Source organism: Peromyscus maniculatus, chromosome 5 (assembly GCF_049852395.1).
Source record: "Peromyscus maniculatus bairdii isolate BWxNUB_F1_BW_parent chromosome 5, HU_Pman_BW_mat_3.1, whole genome shotgun sequence".
NCBI classification, from domain to species: domain Eukaryota; kingdom Metazoa; phylum Chordata; class Mammalia; order Rodentia; family Cricetidae; genus Peromyscus; species Peromyscus maniculatus.
This window is the reverse complement of record NC_134856.1, coordinates 47,516,290-47,537,484: the sequence shown is the minus strand read 5'-3', so window position 1 is coordinate 47,537,484 and position 21,195 is coordinate 47,516,290. Positions and strand designations below refer to the sequence as shown.

At 42.4% G+C, this 21,195-nt stretch overlaps 1 protein-coding gene across 1 annotated transcript in view; it reads right to left on the bottom strand.

The window, feature by feature from the left end:
- Vat1l (vesicle amine transport 1 like) overlaps positions 1 to 21,195 on the bottom strand; it is a 164,279-nt gene that overhangs the window by 80,191 nt on the left and 62,893 nt on the right. Inside the window, exons 4-6 of the mRNA XM_006974063.4 lie at positions 15,161 to 15,303; positions 5,094 to 5,197; positions 2,838 to 2,893 (exon numbers count right to left, since the gene is read on the bottom strand). Coding sequence (XP_006974125.1) covers positions 2,838 to 2,893; positions 5,094 to 5,197; positions 15,161 to 15,303 — 303 coding nt within the window. The remainder of the gene's footprint in view (positions 1 to 2,837; positions 2,894 to 5,093; positions 5,198 to 15,160; positions 15,304 to 21,195) is intronic.

Sequence of the window (21,195 nt, the reverse complement as noted above, 5' to 3'; positions counted from 1 at the left end):
ACTGAGCAAGAGCTTGGAATTTGGAGTCAGGCTGCTCTCTAAATGTCAACATCATCTGTAGGAATCATCCTTGTCATAGCCCAAGAGCGAACAGCAAGGCTGACAAAGCATAAAGAATTCCTTCTGCTGAAATCTTAAGACGGAACATAATTAAGATAGCAGAGTGAGAACTCTCTATATGATTCTAAATGTGCCTTTCTTGATTGCACAGAATTTTTTTCCTGGAGCAAAGCCGTCACTGCATTTCTCAGGAAACCTCTTCAATTTACTTCTGGCCAATCAGCCTGCATGGACCTGGGCCTCTGGGCTTTTATTCATGACCTTCAGCTCCGGAGCATAATGGTACTCATTTGAGGAAGAGGAAACCGAGTCTCCATCCTGACTGTGTTGTTATAAATATCGTCCCTAGCTTGGACACACTGTAATTATTTCATTAGCACTGTGTGTTGGGATTGGGCATTAAGGGTGAGAAAAGGGAAAACATTTCTTACAGTTGTATGTAATTTGGGACCAGCATGATTCCTCAGAGCAGTCTTTCAGCATCATGCAAACTGTATCCATGGCAACAAAACAGCCATGAGTTGTACACAGTCTGTCTTCAGGGACAGACAGAAGATAGCATCCCTCAGTAGGTTCTATCCTTGTTCCTACAGGAACTAAATTTCAAATGATTTTATATATATATATATATATATATATATATATATATATATATATATGTGTGTGTGTGTGTGTGTGTGTGTGTGTGTGTGTACACATTTGGGTTTTTTTTGAGACAGGGTTTCTTTGCATAGTTTTGGTGCCTGTCCTGGATCTCGCTCTGTAGCCCAGTCTGGCCTCAAATTCACAGAGATCTGCCTGCTGCTGCCTCCTGAGTGCTGGGATTAAAGGTCTGTGATATCACTACCCAGCTAGTTCAAATGATTCTTGACCTACACTTTTATTAAAGTCCCATATGCAAACAATGCAAAAAAAAAAGAGTCTTTGAAATTCTGATCTCATGTATAGAAGGAATACTGCCATTCCCTGATTCAGCAGATATTCGAGGGTAAAATTTGGACAGTCAGTGCTGGCATAAAGAACATATAAATATTCCTGGCATGTTTAATATTGACTGTCAATTTGACAGCCTCCAAAATCATCTTAGAGAAAAATCTCTGGGTATGTCTGTGGGGGAATTTCTAGACTGGGTTAACTGAGATGGGAAAACCCTTCAAAAAATGTGACCAATACAACTCTATTGTGATATATGGAAAGAGAATTCTAATGCCTTTTCCCTGGCTCTCTCACCATCCTTTACACAATGCTTCTACCCCATTCTGCCTTCTTCCAGAATCCCATTTCTATTTTCCTTTGAGGTTGGGTAGGCATTCACAATCAAGTTATTAACACATTTCCTTATTGTTGGGTCTATCTCCTTAATAGAATGTAGGAGCCACAAGGGTTCTGCACACCTCTATCACATCCGCTGTGATACCTTGTCTTGGAATGCTGCCCACAGTCGATGCTCAGGAAATGCCTATGTAGTGATGCTTATTGTTATAGAGCATGGTCCTCTGAGCAAAACAGCTACCATTTTCATTGGAGTGCCTGTGCCTGTACCTGCCTGAGCAGGCTTGTTGACTATTGACATTCTCTCAGAGAAGGAGAGGGTAGACAGGATCCTTGGATCATCACCTGAAATTCCAGATGCTCCTCCAAGCCATATGTAATGCCATTTTGCCCTAATTGCATGTGGCCTAGTGGTCTCAGGAGGTACTAGACAAACATAATCTTGGGAGGGCTAAAGGAAGGGTTTCCATCTATGTGACTATGAGGAAGCCACCATCTAGCTGGGTATGAACTTCCCAGTGCAGCTGCTTTAGGGTCACCTACACTCCTGCCAGTAACTCCTCATCCATGCTCATATGTAAGGGCAATGATGTCAGTGGTTCCTCAGGGTGAACTCTGGTGGAATCATATATTGGTCTGTTGTCAGGACTTTATGTGGGGCTGTTTTGTACATCTCACCGGGGAAGAAATTCTTGCAACACTTATCTGGTGCATCAGCTGCACCAGAGACTTGGAGCACAGGGACAGAAGCTGAACACTTGTGAGAAATAGCAGTCCCTTGCTCTAGTGGGTGGGGTAACAAAAGCACAACCCCAAATCAGCTTAATTCTAACACATATAAATAGCTCTGTATGGAAATATCCATCTGAGCAGGTGCAGCGAGGGAGAGCACTCCTCAGTGGCAGGCAAAGTCATCACATACTCAGAAATTATTAAAGTTAGGGGTTTCCCATTCCCATCTCCAACACAGTAAGATGTTGTGTTGAAATCTACTGTGACCTTAGAAACCTGGACAGAAAATGGTCAAAATAAGACTGTCTACTATAAGGAACAATTACAGTGCCACAACTCTAAGTTCACTTTAGACAGGTTGAACCAATCTCTACTGAAATAAAAAGGAAGCTTTTCAAAATTTTACTGACACTACCACCTTTCAAGACCTGGTCCTGCCTGTATGCAGTTAGCAGGGAATGGATATGGAATTTATTAGAACTGCATGACGCAGATGACAGACCAGCAGTGGACCAATTGACCAATGTCTTTTTTTTGTTTTTTGTTTGTTTTGTTTTCCAAAGACAGGGTTTCTCTGTGTAGCTATGGCTGTCCTGGAACTCACTCTATAGACCAGGCTGGACTCAATCTCAGGGATTTGTCTTCCTCTGCCTCCTGAGTGCTGGGATTAAAGGTGTGCGCCACCACCGCCTGGTGACCAATGTTTTTAAATGGAGCTTACAACATGCAAAAGAATGTTAACTACTAGCTAGCAGACAGGCAAGGATACTTACTGACTTTGCAAAACTGAAGAAACTCTTGGTCTCTCCAGTTACCATGTTGGATGAACCTGCAAATGAGAGATGCCCAAGTCAAGTAATTGTTCATGAAAATCAAGATATCTTCTTATGGAAGAAGAGTGCAGGTGTTTCATCTGTGCACAAGTGGCAAAAGCTTACAAACAACACGCTTCAGTCTTGGAAGAAGTACAGGTGTTGGGGTGGGGCACAAAGTGGAACATTTGGCTAGTCATCAACTCTTAGAGGAAGGTGGGTGTATCATGGTGGCTCTTTCATTCCTTTGGACAACCAGGCATGTAGCCATAGGTGATTGATTAGTCCAATGTTTTAATAATAAAACATTTTGGTCCTGTTTCTTAAAAATAAGAAGTGACCTTCTATAGGAAGGCACTACATAGACCCAAATTTGATTCTCAGCAAGTGAGGGGCTTAGGACTCTGACATGGGCTGGGTACTAAAGGGTAGAAGAGAAACTTAGATGGATACAAACAACGAAATACAGAAAAGATAGAGGAGAGAACAGTAATTTCAGAGGTTTGGGGAATGTGTGACTATTTGTCACTTCTAAAGGGGGCCAGGCAGAGAGGTTAAAAAACAGAACAAAACCTAAAACTCTAGATAAAACAATATTGGAAACTGTGTGTTGGCAGCTGGACCAAGTGACACTCAGATGCCAGCTGGAGGTGAGGTGAGATGCTCAGAGAGAGATGACCCCTTTGCAGGGTTCCCAATGCGGATGGGGTGGGATAAAGAAGAAACCCTCAACAGTATAGAGGCCATCCTGATGCAATGGCCCGTCTCCACAGACTTTCCTGCTTCTCATCAGATATCTGGAAGTGTAATTTTTGTTAGAGAACAGTCATTTACTTAAAAAATTCCATATTTTAAAATTAACCATTTAGTCTGGCTAAACTATTTCCCAATCAGTTAACCATCCCTTTATCTTTGACGGGATGATGAGTCCCAGGGATCATAACTCTAGGCTTCCATTACATAGTAACCAAGTGATCAATGTAATGACTTGGAAAATTGCGAGATAATCAAGTTGACGTTCACCCAAATGACATTATGGAATTGAGGCAAAAATATAACTCCTGGCTAATGAGAAGGAAGGATGAATAAATTGCCCATCTGCCTTCTATTAGTCACATCCGATGTTCTTATAATGGTATTGACCCTTGTAGGTTTTCTCATCAATAATATTAATCAATTATTTACTTCTTGGGAAATAAGTGGTCAGAATAGAAATGACCAGAATGTATCAGAAAAGGAGTGTTGCTCACCTGCTTGGTGAGCTCAATTCCTTTGTAATAATGATCTGATGATGAGAAGTTATATATAACCCTCAAATATCTCTTTTATAAAGAGAATTGACTTCTTTTTTTCCTTCTGAAATACTCAGAATTAAGGCTCATTTTTTTTTATTTTGAGACAGGATTTCTCTGTGAAGCTTTAGAGCCTGTCCTCTAAACTCACTCTATAGACTAGACTGACCTCAAACTTACAGAGATCTGCCAGCCTCTGCCTCTGGAGTGCAGGGATTAAAGGTGTGCACCACCACCACCACATAGCAAGGCTCCATTTCTATTGCAAGAACAGGGCACAGTGGTTTTAGGAACATCAAACATCAGATACTCCGATATTCTGCTTTGGAAGATGGCCTCTGGCTTTCTATACACTTTTTTGAATTTGTGGAGACCACTGTTTATATTAGTGTGTGTGTGTGTATGTGTGTGTGTGTGTGTGTGTGTGTGTGTGTGTGTGTGTGTGTGTGTGTGTGTGTGTTTGTGTGTGTGTGTGTGTGTATGATGACAAGAAGGTCAGACACTAAAGTTTCATTTTGCTGGAGAAAATTTGCTTCTAATTTTCAAAACTTTTCTATACTCTCAAGAGCATAGTAGATGTGGCCAGGCATGGGGGCTCACACTCCTATCACTGAAGAGGCTGAGGCAATGGGATTATGAGTGCAAGGTCAGCCAGGGTTATATAGTGAGACTGTGTTTCAAACAAAACAAAACATTTAAAGCATGACAGTGAAGGAGATACGGCAGTAGGCAAATAAGTTAGTTTTATAATTTATGACAACAGTATCAGCATAATAAATGCACTGAAAAAACAAACAAACAAACTAGACACTCCCAAGCTTGCCCATTACCCAGGATACTAACACCTTTCACCTTGCAGAATGCGGTAAGCATAGTGGGGTGCTTCCTGTTGTTGTTGGTTTGAGCCCACTGTGCATGCACTCACCATATAAAATGTAGGTCCCCAGAGGTTTGAGGAGACTGAGCCCCTTGCCAGTGTTGTCCCCACACAGGCAGTCCAAAACAATGTCCACACCTTCAGCAGAGATCCTGCACAGAAGGAGACAAAGCAAAATGATACCCCTGTCAGGAACCAAACTCTTGAGTCTTTCCTTTCCCCATCACATCATTTGGTGTCCCGAAAACAAAGAGTGATCACTCTAGGACCATCCATCTAACTACTGTCATCCTTGACCTACTGCAGATGCCGGTGATAAGTCCCCTCTAAGCTAAAAATATCTCAAGTCAAATTTTGTTGAATTCATCTAACCTAATACATCTAATAATTCATCTAACATGGCATAGCCAAGTGGTGCAGTGCACTGTGGCATGCCAATGGTTTACCCCATGTTTGCATGGCTGTCTTGGCTCTGTCCCCACCCCTGGCATCACAGGAGAATATTATAAGACACATTGGTAGCCCAGGAAGAATTCAAAATTAGTGTCTGAAATATAATGTCTATGAATGCCAAATGCTTTAAAAAAAAAAAGTCCTGGACCAAACCACTGTGAGTCAGGCACTGTCTGTACATGTATTTCACAAAGTTTGAGGCAGCAAAATACCTCTCCCAAGAATAAGTCTGGGGTAGAACAATGAAGAGGAAAACTGGAGTCAGAAGGTCTGAGCTTTTCTATCTAGATGCTCACTCAAATTCTCCAAGCCTTAGCTCTCTCCTTTGTAATGTAGAGTAAATGTGTTTCTTTGTGGGAGGATGCGATGAGAAAACAAATGAGGTATTTGGCTCAGGCTTCCCACAGTCCAGTCAGTCAGTCTCTCAGCCAACAATCATTTTTTAAAGGAATATGGCCAACGTGTCTGTGCTGTCCAAGGTACTGAAGTGAGTCAGAAAACCAACATATTCCCTGAGTCTATGTGGCTGCTAGTCTGGCCTGGAGGTCACAGCTTTTTGTAATCCTTTATTTAGGTTACCGCCCCCCCAACTCCCCCATCCAACCCCTAGGATTCTCCCTCATTGTATTCATATCACTTATAGTCTACTATTCCTTCTCCTTTAAGCCCCCACTCCAATGGCTCCTTTCTACTTTGCTGGATTCTCCATACAGTCCAAGTTAAACACACAATCTAAAGATTTGATGCTAGAGTCCACACATGGAAGGACATGGCATTCTTGCCTATGTTACCTCACTCAGTCTGTTTTATTTCCAGTTTTGTCCATTTACTTATTCATTTTAGAATTCCCTTTTCAAAAACAAGATAGAGATACACAAAAAAGAAAGTCATGAACTAATCTTCCCAAATGAAAATGACCACAGTAAAATGCTTGCAAACCAATCCATAAACACATCAAAGAGATCATGCATCATGACCAAGTTGGCTTTACCCCAGAAATGCAGGAATGGTTCAACACACAAATAAATAAGTGAAATAATCTTCCCTCACAAAAGGAAGAAGGTTAGCCAACTCCTTGCCTGAGGTTCTAGCTGCTCCCTTCCTCCTGAGATGTTGTCTTTGGAGTGCTACAGTATTTAGGAGACTGAACAGTGACTGGGGTGGGAACTCCAGAGATTCAAATTTTATGATTTGTCATGTATGCCGGGGTGGGCTTTTTTGGTGATATGGCTACCTGAATAAGTTACCATGTTTTGGAAGTAATGACTTACCAAGGTGCCTGTAAGTAACCCCCCTCCCAAACTGCTGATTCACCAAGCCAGACATGGGTAGGATTTGGTCCTTTGGTATTTCATGTTTTGGTGAATGAGCATTCCTATACATTGCTCCTGTTGAGGGTAGAGACATTCCTTCAGTGAATAATTTATTAAAGACTACCACCATCTCACCCTATCATTAGGATGAACAAATGAATGCTATTGAATGGAACCTACTCAAACCAAATTGGGCTTAGGTCTAGTGAAAGTGTTTCAGGTTCAGAGCTAGAGATTTGACTCAGATGGTAGAACACTTGCCTAGCATGCATAAAACCTTGGGTTTAATCCTTATCACCACCTAAAACAGGTGTGGTGGCACACTCCCTTAGTTCCAGCAGAAGAGATGTGGAGGCAAGAGGATCAGAAGTTCAAGGCCATCCATGACTGTGTAGTAAGTTTGCAGATAGCTATGGTTTACATGAGACTATTAAAAATTATCCAGATGCATTTTTAGAATTGGCTTGGCTATTGTCATGCTCCTCAGCTGTCCTTTTCATGACATCATTAGGACCATTACCGGAAGAGCCAGTCAGCTCTGAAAGGCCCAAGGCCCAGCCTCATTGCCAATGTCCTCACTTCTAGGGGTGTCATACTGTCTGTGTATACATAACTATGCAGCAGCAGAGATGGGTCAAGGGCCAAGGATATGGTTTCTCTATGTGTTTGCTGTTGCCATCACAAATCTCCATGAATTTAAGATACCAGCAACCCCAGCTCAGGGACTCTGGGTCAACTCAGCAGCAAGACATTTTAGAACTGCTGACCCAAGATCACACAGTTCATTTTTCTTTTGTCCCCAGTCCTGGTCCCTCTGCGGGGAATTCTGCCTCTTTGATTTCCATCCACATGGATAAGGGAAGCATTTCTCTGGATGGGATGAGGTTCCCTGAGAGCCATTATTAGTGTAGAAAGCCTTCAGCCTAGCCAGGAAGTGCATCCTTTCTCATTGTTTCCTTGGTTCTCTTCTGAGCTTTCTTTTTCTAGATTCCCTTGACCTGAGAACTTGCCTGTGCCATAACTTCCAGTATGGTTGTTGCAAAGTAGGTTTCTCACAGAAGGGCTGGTCCATAGTGGGCTTGTCCCAGAGACTGGGCACACTGTCCAGCATCCAGTAGACTTCCTATAGAGTGTTGGGCACAGTGCTCAGTATCCATAGACTTCCTATAGAGTGTTGGGCACAGTGCCCAGTATCCATAGACTTCCTATAGAGTGTTGGGCACAGTGCCTGGGGAATAGCAACTTCTAGAGGGCTAGCCATAGTGCCAGGTGCACATTAGGCTTCTTAAAATTGCTGAGCATGGTGACCAACACACAGCAGGCTTCTTACAAAGTTCTAGGCATGGTATCCGGTACACATCAAGCAAGATTCTCACAGTAGGCTTCTCTAAGTGTGCTAAGCATAAGTGCTGATGCATAGTAGGCTTCTCAGGAAATGTTCACTTACTGGTAGTAAATTACTAAATGTAATTAGTAATATCCCTTCTAGAAGTCACCTCTGGACCGACATCCCTATTCTCTCCCAGCAATTTGATTCTCAATAATTTCCACCAGTAGTTGAGTAAGCACCTACTATGGGCCAGGCACATTTCTAGGCACTAAGGTTACTGAAGACAAGATGGACAATCTTTTTTCTGAGCTCATACTTCCTGGCTTTACCCTTACCCTGGGTCTACAGACTCAAGTTACATGAGCAAGCAGCAGCCCTCCAATGAGAGCTGGGTTCCTTCCTCTGGGTTTGGTGCTCCTTAGTCTGGCTTTTGCTCAGCTTTGCTCTCCAGGTTCTAGAGCCAGCTCTCAGTGGTCACTCAGCAAGTGGTTGCAACCCAGGTCTACTCCCTGTAATCTCTGGGGCTTCACAGTCATGCTAGAAGATAACCCAACAGCTCTCAAGGCCACAACAGCTCAAGTAGATGTTTTCTTTTCTCTTGTGTTCTTCTCCATTGTCACTGGTCACTAAGTCTATTTTTCTCCTATTTGCACAGGCATGGGTGAAGGCCATAGGTTAATCTAGGGTATCACTCCTCTGACCCTGTCCACTTTGATTTGGAGAAAGGGGGAGCTCCTCACTGGCCTGGAGCTTGCCAAACAGGCTAGGTTGATTGGCTAATGAGCTCTAGGAATCCTGTTTCCATCTCTGCAGCAATGGGGTTGTAAGCATGTGCCATCCTGTCCAGCTTCTTAGTGTGTGTTCTGGGGATCAAACTCAGACGTCCATGTTCATGCAGACAAGCCCTTTATGGACTGAGCTACCTCCTCAGTTTCTGTTCTTTTCCTTTGACTCTGCCTGTTCCTGGACTCTGAATCCCATTTCCCACTTATCTTGCACATTATGGCCAGACTGTCTCATAGACTCATCTCACATAATAGCTCTTACCTGCCTTGAATCTGCAAAGGATTCCAGATTTTCAATATAATCCAATTTTAACTCCATCTAAGGGCTTTCCAGGATTTTATCTATATAGCTGAGAAGGTATGTTTAAAATTTTTATGTTTTCAAATTGGAGAGATGGTTTGGTGGGTAAAGGTACCAATCATCAAGCCTGACAACCTGAATTTGAGCTCAGAGAGTCACATGGTGGAAGGAGAGAACGGACTTCCTCCACGGTTGTCCAAATAAATAAATAAATAAATAAATAAATAAATAAATAAATAAATAAATAAATAAATAAATAAATGTGTGACATTTTTTTCCAATAACTTTATTTATGAGTCACAGTGTGATATTTTCACACATGCACGCAAATCAGAATGAGCAAAGAAATCTGGGTAATTAGCATGTCCATCATCTCAGTCATTACTCATTCCAAGGTTGCTTAATTGGGAGCTGTTTGCTCACAGCCCCCCATGGGTGATATCCAGGGATGTTTCACATTGTCATGACTTGGGGGATGTGGCAGGTAGCTGCTAACTATATCTAATAAGTTCCATTGCTCTGGATGGCCTCCAGCCACAGAACAACTTCAAGTGTACACAGTGCTGAGATTGACAAGCCCTGATCTAGCCTGTTCCTGCCATTCAGCATCTCACACAGCCACAGCCTTCAAGTTGGATGGCTTGGTTCCCTCATTGACCCAGGGGTGAGCCACCCCTACTCCCTTAGGGAGAATGGCATAGATGATAGAAAGTTTGAACTCTGGAAGTAGGCTGTGTGGCGAGTCCCCCTGCGTGTAGGTGTGTAAACACTATTTAAACCTTCTGTACCTTGGCTTCTCCCTAAAGAAATAACGACAGTGTCCACATCATCAAATTTGCAAAGGGACAAAACTGAGCTCCCATATGTGCTTTGGGCTTTTGGTCAGATATCACTTCCATGTGTTCCCAAATGTCCTGGCTGTCTCTACTTGGTGCTGATGCAATTACTTACTACATTAACTGTGACTAGTAGTTTGGACATTTCAGGACACAGTGATATATGTGCCTTGGTCACCATTGTGTTTGCATAACATTTTTTAAGTCATCAATAAAAACGTAATAAAACATGAATGCATGAACATAAGGTCTTAAATGATATTGTGCACCATTTCCACCAAGTGTTTGATTTTAAAGGCACCCTTAAGCAGCTTTATTGAGCTATAATTGACGACAATACATAGGACAGATTTCAAATGTGCAGTGCATAGTTCAATGAGTTGTGGCAGTCCACATCAGTGAAAGCAAAGTCCACACCAGTGATGAAATTATTCAAGGTGATGGATGCATTCTTCTAGCTCAAATGTTTCTTTGGGTCATCTTGTAAACCATAATGAGCTGGGGAAAACTGAGCCCACACATTTGGAGGGTAAATCTGGAACTAAGCTTCAGCTTTCTCATCTGTGAAGTGGGGTGATTTTTGCATTTGTACAAGGTGCTTGTGAGATGGTTGTCTAAGAGAGCAGAGGTTGACTGAGCATGGCTGTTCTTACCTGCCTTGCCCTGTCCCAGTTCCTTCCTGCATCTCCTGCTGCTGGAGTACTTTGCACCCTTACAGGGGGCCATTGGGCCCCTGTGTTGCCCTTCTCTCTGAATTTTCCCTCTCCTTTTTATTTCTGAAGGCCTATGATTCAGATGCACAGGACTCAAGGTTTCTAACTGTTTGGTCCATTTCCCACCCATTGTCATCTCCCTTTTCACACAGATAAGAACACCAATGCAAATATAAAGTCTACATCAGAGTTGTCTTTTTTTTCCCCAGGCTTGGGAGATGGCTCAGCTGTTAAAGTTCATGCCTCACAAGCATGGTGAGCTGAGTTAGGTTCCCCAGAACCCATACAAAAATGCTGGGTGTAGTAAACAAGCTGGTAATCCCAGTATTTGGGACACAGAGCCAGGAGGATGCCTGGGGCTTACTGGCTAGCCAGTCTAACCACGGTGAGCTCCAGACCAATGATAGATCCAGCCTCAAAGATGGGTGTCAATATTCCTGAAGACTGTCCTCTGACCTCTACACACAAGTACATATACATGTGTGATCACACCTGCACATACAAAAACATGTATAGGGACATACATGCAAATATACAACACATGCATTACAAATTTTTTTTTCTCTAATTTCTTTCCTGGCTTAACATGAATTCCAAAAAGGCTCTCCAATTGGATAGTATATATGAATTTTTAATCACAAGAAATTTTCTTTATTGTATCTTTGTAGTTCACTGTACATAGATTACTGTAACCATGTCTATAAGGAAAACACCAAAAAAGAGATGACTGTACAGTGCTTTACTACACGTGTGTGACTGAAACCCTTTCATTTTACATCCCCATGCACAGAGAATTTGAATCAAGTTGTGATCACAGTGTTGCTGGAACTTGGCATTCTGTTTTCCTCCCTTAAATTCTACCACAGGCATCTTTTCTGCGACACAACCTTCACAATAGTCGTTTCCAGGGGCTGCATAACACACGCATGTGGCATACCAAAATCCCTGCAGTGTTTGCCTTCTGCTGACAGCGGAGACTGGATCTGATTGCCACTGTTACAGACAGGCCTATTATAACTCACTGTCGACATATGTTGAGCGCTGACGACCATGCAGAAGCAGAGCTCAGCTTAGCAGCTTTGTGCCTTTGGCTTTGAGCTTGCTCTGGACAATTTCCCGAGGGTAGGGTTCTGTTCGCAGTCACAGCTCCCGAGCCATTTCCCACATCTATGGGTCTCTGCTTAAAGTGAGCTGTTGGAAGCCACCTCTCTAAAGGCACGTGGTAATGCGAAGGGCCCAAGATGCTCTTTCCTTCTACTTTTCTCGTAGTAGAAAACATTGATTCTGGCTCCGAGTGGGGCCAGGGTAGGGTGGGGCTGAGGAGATGGAGCAGCTGTGTGGGAAGTGGGGCAGGCAGGAGGCCCCTGGCTATCAACTTCCATTTGTTGAGAACAGCTGTGGTGTCCTGATTTTCTGTTCTTACTGCTCTCCAGAACCAGCCACATTTGCTTCCTGTCAGAACCCAGGGTTTCCACAGCACCTCAGCAATGCTGTTCCCCCTAATCCAAAATGCTTGTCTCTCCACAATTCATCTTTCAACTCTCAGCCAAAACTCTTCCTCAAATCATTGTCATGTCTGAGATACCCACTAGCAACCTGCATTTCTCCACCAGAGTGTATGTGGAAAGTCCAAACCAATGTATTCTTTGAATAGTTTCTTTTTTTCCCCTGTCTCCTCTCTGACAACTAGACTCCAAACTCCATAAGTACAGAGCCTTTCTGATTGGTTGTTGGTGACTCTTCCTCTTTGGCACAGGTCCAGTCTCATCTTAGACCCCCAACATGTATTTATTAAGCACTAGGTAGATGAGTGCAAAAATATCAGTTAAGCAGGTTAAAGAAAAGATTATTAAAAGGGAACAATGAAGTTCATATTTCAGACCACAGCTTGTGAAACTCAAGTTAAAAGTAGGTGAACTGGGCAAATAGAAGTCTCTAAAATTACCTGTAATGTCTGCATCTCTCAGAAATGGGATGGACTTCTAATATTTAGCTTCAGATATAAGCTCCCCTTTTATGTCTTACTGGGAATATTGGGACATGTTTACCTTATATATAATTCAATCACTCTGTACATTAAGTTTTAGACAGGTTCTTTCAATGTAACCCTGGCTAGACTGGAACTCACTCTGTAGACCAGGCTAGCCTTGAACTCACAGAGCTGGTTTCTGCCTTCCAAGTTCTGACACTGAAGATAACGCACCTCCATGCCTAACTTTACCTTAGGTTTTGAGACTGGGTCTCTCATTAAACCTTGAACTATATTTGGCTAGACTGGCTGGCCAAAGCTCCAGGGATCCTCCAGTCTCTGCCTCCCTGGTGTTGGGATTACACATATGTGCTACTGTTCCTGGCTCTTTTACATAAGTTTGGGGAACTAAACTCAGGACCTCTGGAAGAGCAGCCTGTGCTCTAACCTCTGAGCCACCTCTCCAGCCCCCTTGAATTCAGGTTCTTCCACTTGCATAGCAAGCACTTCAATGAATGAGCCCCAGCCCAACAAATTTTAAAAATCCACCTGTCAGAAAAACTTCCTTCTAAAAGAATGCCCCACTGAATAAAACCCAATCTTGTCCAAATTTCTGCATGAACAACCAGATTTGTCCCTTTTTTATCTCAATTTGAGGCTTACAAAAAATGTTCCATTAGCGCGGTGCTGGGTGGGTGACTAGTTTAGTCATTTAGGCTTTATAATTTAATGCAGACTATGAAAAGAGAAAAATAACAGCTCCTGGCCACCACTGACTCCTCTAGCAGCTCTCAGCTGAAAATGCTGAGACTGAGTTCATCCTGGGCAGCAGCCAAGTGAGACACATATATCATCTACAGCTGTGCTACCACCTGGGGTCTCCATGGGATTCCCCATGTGGACACACATAGCCATGATCAATAGCTTTGGATCATAGGTAAACTGTAATTAGATTATATAGTCAGACATCCCTGAACTTACACCCTGTTGAAGTTTTATTGCTATTTTCCTGACCTTTGAGCCTTTGAACTCAGTTGCTCAGTATGCAGGCAGCCACTCCGATCTCTACAACATCCTCTTCCAGGCTCTCTTCTTCCTATAGGTATCTATGGCTCATGCTCTGCTCTTTAGAAAGTCACCTTCTCTATAGTAAAAGCATGGGTTCACAAGCCAGAGAGCCTGGTATGAACTAAGGCTCTGCTGTCCACCATTTCATGAAGGCCGGGTCTGCCTGCTTGTATAACTAGGTGATGGTTTCAGTCTGCTCTCAGGGAAGTGTGGCCAGGGACTTGAATAGTAGCTTCATATTTGGGCAGGATACATATATTCATCTCAGGACTGACCAGTAAAAACCTCCCATGCATGGTCTATTACTATTTTCCCATTTTCTAGATAGAATCAAAAGAACAGAAGACTCAGGATGATGATCAATGAAAATATAACGAGCCTGGGTACTAGAATCTCCTTACAGATGAACATCTTCCTTGAGCTTTTTATGTGAATGAATGAGAATTAGATTTGCATGTGTTAAGATAGTGTAGTGGTACCCATGGCTGATATGTAGAACTGAATGGTATTGTAAAATAAAAAATATATATCACAAAAAAAAAAAAAAAAAAAAAAAAAGATAGTGTAGTGGCTGTTGTGGGAATTCATTCCACCAATAGCTTTGGGGAACAAGCCTTGGGCCATGGCTTCTTGTCTGCGTACATGACCACTTAAGGGGTGTGTGTATCGCTTACTCTCTTGGGGTGAGGAGAGTGGGTCAGGCATTGGAAAGTGGCTTTCAATTGGTCCCCCATCTGACTTGAGGAGAACAGAAGCTGGATTAGCAGCACATTTCTCTTGCTTTGTATTAGTGAGTCTGTTTCCCCATCACACCTTTTAATAAATTGATTATATTTATTTATATATTTATTTATACACATCTGTGGGCTCTCATATCAAGTGCAGTTAGCATAACACCAACACATTAATTCTGCAAGTTTTAGGACTGCCTCCTTCTTTGGGGATAATAACAGGGAGGTTGAGAGTATCTGATGGGCTGACACATGTGAAGTGTCAAGCTCAGAGCTAGAATTAAGCTTCCAATATATGTTTATTATCACCATTATCATTAGTGTCCTTTAAAAATTTACTTTTATTTTATGTGTGTGAGTGTATTGTCTGTGTAGCATGTGAGTGCAGTGCCCAATAAAGAAGGAAGAGCTCATCAGATCCCTGAGATAGAGTTATAGACAGTTGTGAGTTTCCATGAGGTGCTGGAAACTGAATGGCGGTCTTCTGCAAGAGCAGTCAATGCCCCTAAATCACCATCTTTCTAGCACCACAATTAGCCATCTTCTAAATGAATACTAATGATCTTCAAACAAAGAGCAGGGGCCAGCCTGATGATCTGCAGAGCCACCCCCTTACCTTTTTACTTCTTGCACGTAGTCGGCATTTCTGTCAAAGAGGTGGGTCACAGAATCTTTGATGGCTTCATGCTTGAAAGTAGAAGCTGTTCCAAAGACGGTCACGTTGGGCACAGTAGAACATAGCTGAGCCACAGCTTGACCCTGGAAGTGACACACAGTAATCGCATGAACACCACCATTCTCAGAGAGGTGTGGCATAACATGGGTCAAGAGCATGGCACAAAATATGACACTTGCAGACACTTAATAAATCTCAACTATCTAACAGCCAGTACTGCTGGACAGAAGGCAGAATTTTTCATCTTTGACATAGTTGACATTTTCGAGTTTGAATTCATGTTTTTCAGATAAGACTGCAGGGGATTTATCAGCATCCTTGGCCTCTACTCTCTTGAGGTAATGAACATCTCCAGCTCAACGGTGACAGCCAAATGCATTGCAGCGTTGTCTCCTGAAGGACAAAACCTGCCTTGGCTGGAAACCACTTGTGTGGGGGCAAAGTCAACAGGAGCCAGATAACCCCAGCACTAAAGTTAACTACTATTTAACCAGGCTGAGCTACATCTCAGCAGTCACGCTATCTACTCCACAGGAATCTTGGAGGATGTCTCATTTTCACTCTTAGAAGCAGATTCTGAGCAAACACTTGAATATAAATGTTTTATTTGTAAGATAATCTTAGAAACTAACAGGGTTAATACCCCAAAAGGGAGCCCACAAGATGGTACATCATTTAATTGCAAGCCTTACAAGACCAAGGACCCGAGTTTGATCCCCAGAATTTAAATTCAGAAAAAAAGGAGGAGAAAAGAAAGAAAAACAGAAAGTTGGGCATGGTAGAGCATGCTTGTAACCTCGGTGCTGGGGAGGTAGAGTCAGGAGGCTTCCTAGGGCTTGATGGACAGCCATCCTCGCTGTCCAGCTGAACATGTTTCAGGCCAAGGAGAGACCCTTTCTCAAAAGAAATGTGGTTGGTAAACTGAAGAACAACATGTGGTATTGTCCTCAGGAATCCCTGTAAAGAACACCTGTGCACATGCACCTATATACATATATGAGCATGAACATGCATACATCCCCCTTACACACAAAAAGACCCAGAAGAACCCAGATGACTTAATCCAATGGTTTAGTTCAAAAACATGTGGCACTTCAGAGAAACAAAATCCCCCAAAGAAAGAGCTGACCGCTCATGTATTATCAAATTCATATCTATCATGGACATCCAGAGTTCAGCCTGACATCTCCATGATCAAGAGTCTACCCAACTAATTTCCATCTAATACTGGTGGACCACTGCTTATGTTTAAGTATCTCTTGACACATCTGGTGTGTCTTCATGAGTCAAATATGCTCCCTGGTTAGACCGAAGCCCACAGACAGCAAGCTTCAGCATGTTGTGTGGGGCAGATATGCATGGCTGATTGCCAGTGTCCCATAGGGAAGGGCTAAATGAGGTATTATACCAGACTGAGGACCTGGGACAAATTGTGAGTCTGACTAGATACTCAATCTTAATCATCTCTCCCCCTTGGGGGCTTATTATATCCAAGGCTAAAGATGTCCAGTCAAATAAAGAAAAGGTCAACATGTGGTTTAAATGGTAAATGGTCTAGGGGGGAATTACAAATGCAGTTAAGAGGTGGGTGATTTATATCTCCTCTACCAATATGGTCAACATTAAAGACATTGAACAAAATTATGTGGGCATGTGCATCTCAAAACTTTCCAGTAAAACCCAATTTCCTGGTAATTAAGATGCATTAAAAGAAACCGCCATCACTCTCAAGCATCCTATTTACCATTTTAAGGAGGGGATTTTTCTAGAGGCATCTGTCACAGCCATTTCTGCCTATCATCTTATTTTCATGTCTTCATGTTGGTGGATAATTCAAGTTGGCAGGTCAGTTTATGGAAATGGTATCTTATCACCAATCCTAATTAAAGGCAAGATGGAGAGATTCATAGAATGTCAGAGCTGGAAGAGCACCACATTAGAGATGAGGTAAAGGACCATAGAAAGGTCCAGGTCTCTCAGCTTTTCAGAGGCATAGCTGGTACTCAAACCAAGGCTTCTTGACTCCTGTTATTTCCATTTTCAACTTTTCTATTCTGTCAACTTATTTTGACATTTTAAGCTAAGCAATTGTAGCTTGCTGCCTAAAATAGACATGACAATTTCACTGGGAGGTCAATATTTCAGAACAGGGACATAAGCCTAAGACTCTACACAGGGCACAGTTCTCTATGCTAAGAATAGTATTGGTATTTATTTAATGTTTTGTCCCAGATTTCATAGGACAAAGAGGGGGTCTGTCTTCTTTTTTTTTTTTTTTTTTTTTTTTTGGTTTTTCGAGACAGGGTTTCTCTGTGTAGCTTTGCGCCTTTCCTGGAGCTCACTTGGTAGCCCAGGCTGGCCTCGAACTCACAGAGATCCGCCTGGCTCTGCCTCCCGAGTGCTGGGATTAAAGGCGTGCGCCACCAACGCCCGGCGGGGTCTGTCTTCTAAATGAGCATAAATATCCCTAGCCAATGCAGCGACTCCTTTAAATTCACTGACCTCATGTCAGCCTTGGTTACATCTCTGAAGTCATATGGCTTGAACAGACCCTGGTAGCGATGGAAGAGGTTAGAATTAACTTTAACATCCATGTAGCCCCTTCTTCCTTCTGTGTTTGGGCAAATGTGACATTTATTCATTCAACTATTTCCCAAATCCCCAGTGTTTAGTTCAATGCTATCGACATATGTCTCCATCTGATGGATTCCCTCAAACAATATATCAGATTCGTCTGACCCAAAACACAACTCATGACCACCATGAAAATGATGAAAATGGACTGATCTTTAAATCAGTGTGTGAAGGATGCTGCAACAGTGGCATGACATGCTGGATGACTTTCTATGAGAGAAACTTCTTTTCTTGAAGTTTGGAACTGGTCCCAAATCTTGGGTTAGGGACCATTTGCAAGGATCTCCCTTTAGTTTGATTGCTACTTCTGTAAAAATCCTGTTACAATTTAAATTTAAAAATTTGCTAAAGGTGTGTGTGTGTGTGTGTGTGTGTGTGTGTGTGTGTGTGTGTGTGTGTGTGTGTGTTCAGGGCTTATTTCCCAGTCTGCAGCATGGCTGAGAGGTGGTAACACCTTGAGGTTGGAGCTTACTGGGAGTTTTCATGTTGTTGTCAGTAGTGGTGGCCTTTGATGGGGATGTTGGGACTCTGGACTTTCCTCTCTCTCTTTTGCTTCATGACTGATATGGTGTGAGTAGCTTTGTTCTACCATGTGCTCCCACCATGATGATATTGTAGCTTAACACAGACCTAAAATGGCAGAATCATTACAACATGAGGGGACTGTGGTTGCACATGAGATCTGTTGTTGACTGAAATCAACATATAGGCATGACTCCAAATTGTATCCTGTAACATGAGTATTATATAAGGAATAATATATGCATATAACATATTGCATGACACTATATAATTATCACATTGTATAATTACATATTGATGTTAAATATATTTATATAGTTAGTGTTATATACATAAACACATACATATATAATTAATACATAATATAGAACATTTAGGTGCTAGAGAGATGGTTCAGCAGTTAAAAGTGTGTACTGGCTTCCTCTTCTTGCCTCCTTGGGCACCCTCATGCATATGCATCGACAGACAGACAGACAGAAAGACTTAAGATCAATCTTAAAAACTTAAAAATGAACACTTAATTAGCAATAGATAATTAGTATTCTTTTAATAATATCTGTATACGATGTAAGTATGATGTATGATATTATTATAGTATAATACAATATTATCATATATATTATGTAAGTAACAATGGTTAGAAAGCACAAATTCAACTGTTTGTCGCTTTTAGCATCCCATCAACCCACTGAGATGATGAAAGACCCTCTATGATCTCAATGATTTTTTTTTAAAGTAAATACCATGCTGGGTTCTGTATTTAAGCATTCTCCCTCACAGTTATAGAAAATTTGCTTTCTCTCACTCCCCAGGTAATGCAAAATCAGCAGCCCATTCATTCTTCCTTTCTCTGGCCAGTCAAGGCATTGCAGGGACTCAATAAACACTAGTGGGAGATGGAATGACTTCTCAATAAAAAGGATTTTGCAGTTTACCTGCGGACCCACAGCATAAAATGAACAAGACAATCCATGCTCCTGGCAGCTGCAGTAAATGGAGATATGCATATGCCTGTTTTAATCGACTCTCCTTCCCTCCCAGGGACACAAACATTCTGCTCTAAGCACCCTGCCCTTCTTATGGCGAACAATGCAACAGCAACAGCAGCTGTGCTTCCTTTTATCCCTCCAGGAGCCAGGCACTAAAGGCTTTGTTAAATCCTTAAACCACTCTAAAGCAATTTTTATTTCCCATTTGAGCCTCAAAATGGGCATTCAGAGAGGAACTGGACCTGGCCCAAAGTTATGGGGCCTGTGAATGATACAGCTGTGTGCCCGGACTCTACCCTCACCCATGCTGCTGATCTGTCCAGCTGACCAGGCAGGCTGCTGACCTAGGACCTAACCTTTTAGAGTTGAGTCTTTTGGCATCACAGTGTGATGCTGTCATCTACAGATGTGTTTGACTGCGTTCATAATTATCCTCAGATGCATGCAGCCTGTGGGTCATCAATTAGACACACCTAGTTTAGAGTCTTGGAGATAACTGTAGTCCTTGACCTCAATCTCAAAGGTTTTAACTGGTTTGCTGTGGAGATCTGGGTCTCAGGGTACAAGCATGAACAGGTTTCTAACTCCTTTATCACAAGGTTGCTGGAGCTTCCCACCATATCCTAAAATATAGGGAGCAAGAAATATGGGGATAACTATGAGGAAATGTTTCAGGTCTTCACACCTGAGTAACACAAGGCAAAATCCTACTGTAGAAAAGCCAGGCGCAGTAAACAAATGGTTAGAAGAGCAGGAGGATTAGCCTTTGGCATAATCCATACTGAGTACTGAATAAACAATAATCTTTAGCTATAGTTTTGGAGACGGCAAGAAATCCAGAGGAATTCTGGAAAGTCACTCGATGAGTGTTGAAGACATGATCTTATCAAAGCACTGAGATTCAGGATCGCCATCACAGACTCAACGACATGAGAAAAATGAATGGGTGGCTCACAAGGGACTCTCGAATGCAGATGGCATCCACCTCCCCCATCTTCTTTCTCATCATATGCTAGAACTCTGACTTTGACGCTAGGGAAAAATACCTATTTCTTACAAAGGGTCACCCTGTCTCTCGCCACAGGAACTTTGGATATACAGTCACTACTGCTTGGAATCCTCTTCCCTGTCATTTCTTCTGGATTATTCCTCATGATACTTTATACCCCAGCCTCCCACTTCCTTAACTCATCCAATCCTTTAGATATGTTGGAAATGCCTGCCTGCTGACTCCACTGAATCAATACAGTGTTAAAAGTCCAATGGCATATTTAAAAACCACGAGGCAGAGTGGTCTAAGACCCTATCGTGTCCTGTGCTTCAGCACATATGCCAAGAATAAGTGGTGTGCATTAAGGAGGAGTGTATGAACATGAAGGAGACTAGACAGAGAGAAGGACCCCACCATGTTACATGTTCTTAAATGTATCATGTGGTTGAGGGCAAATTAATCTCTTTTTACCTGTTTCACTGTCTTGAAATTGGGAACTTAGCGGACTGGAGAGATGGCTCAGCAGTCCAGAGCGCTACCTCCTTCTTCAACTGAACCCTAGAAAGACTATCTGAAGAAGTTTCCTAAAGACAATGAAAGTCAAACTAGACCTGGGGCGGGGAGGGTGGTGGTGGTGGCTGTGGCACAGGCCATTCATCCCAGCTGTGTGGGAGTGGAGACAAGGAGATTGCAAGTTCAAGGCCCACCTGGGATACAGAGTGAGTTCAAGGCCAAGCATGCTCTCAGCCCTGGTCTGATCCCCAATACTATTTAAAAGCAAAGCAGGAAGAGAAGACAGGGAAGGAAGTTTCTATTGGCATCATAACCGCTTCCGAGTT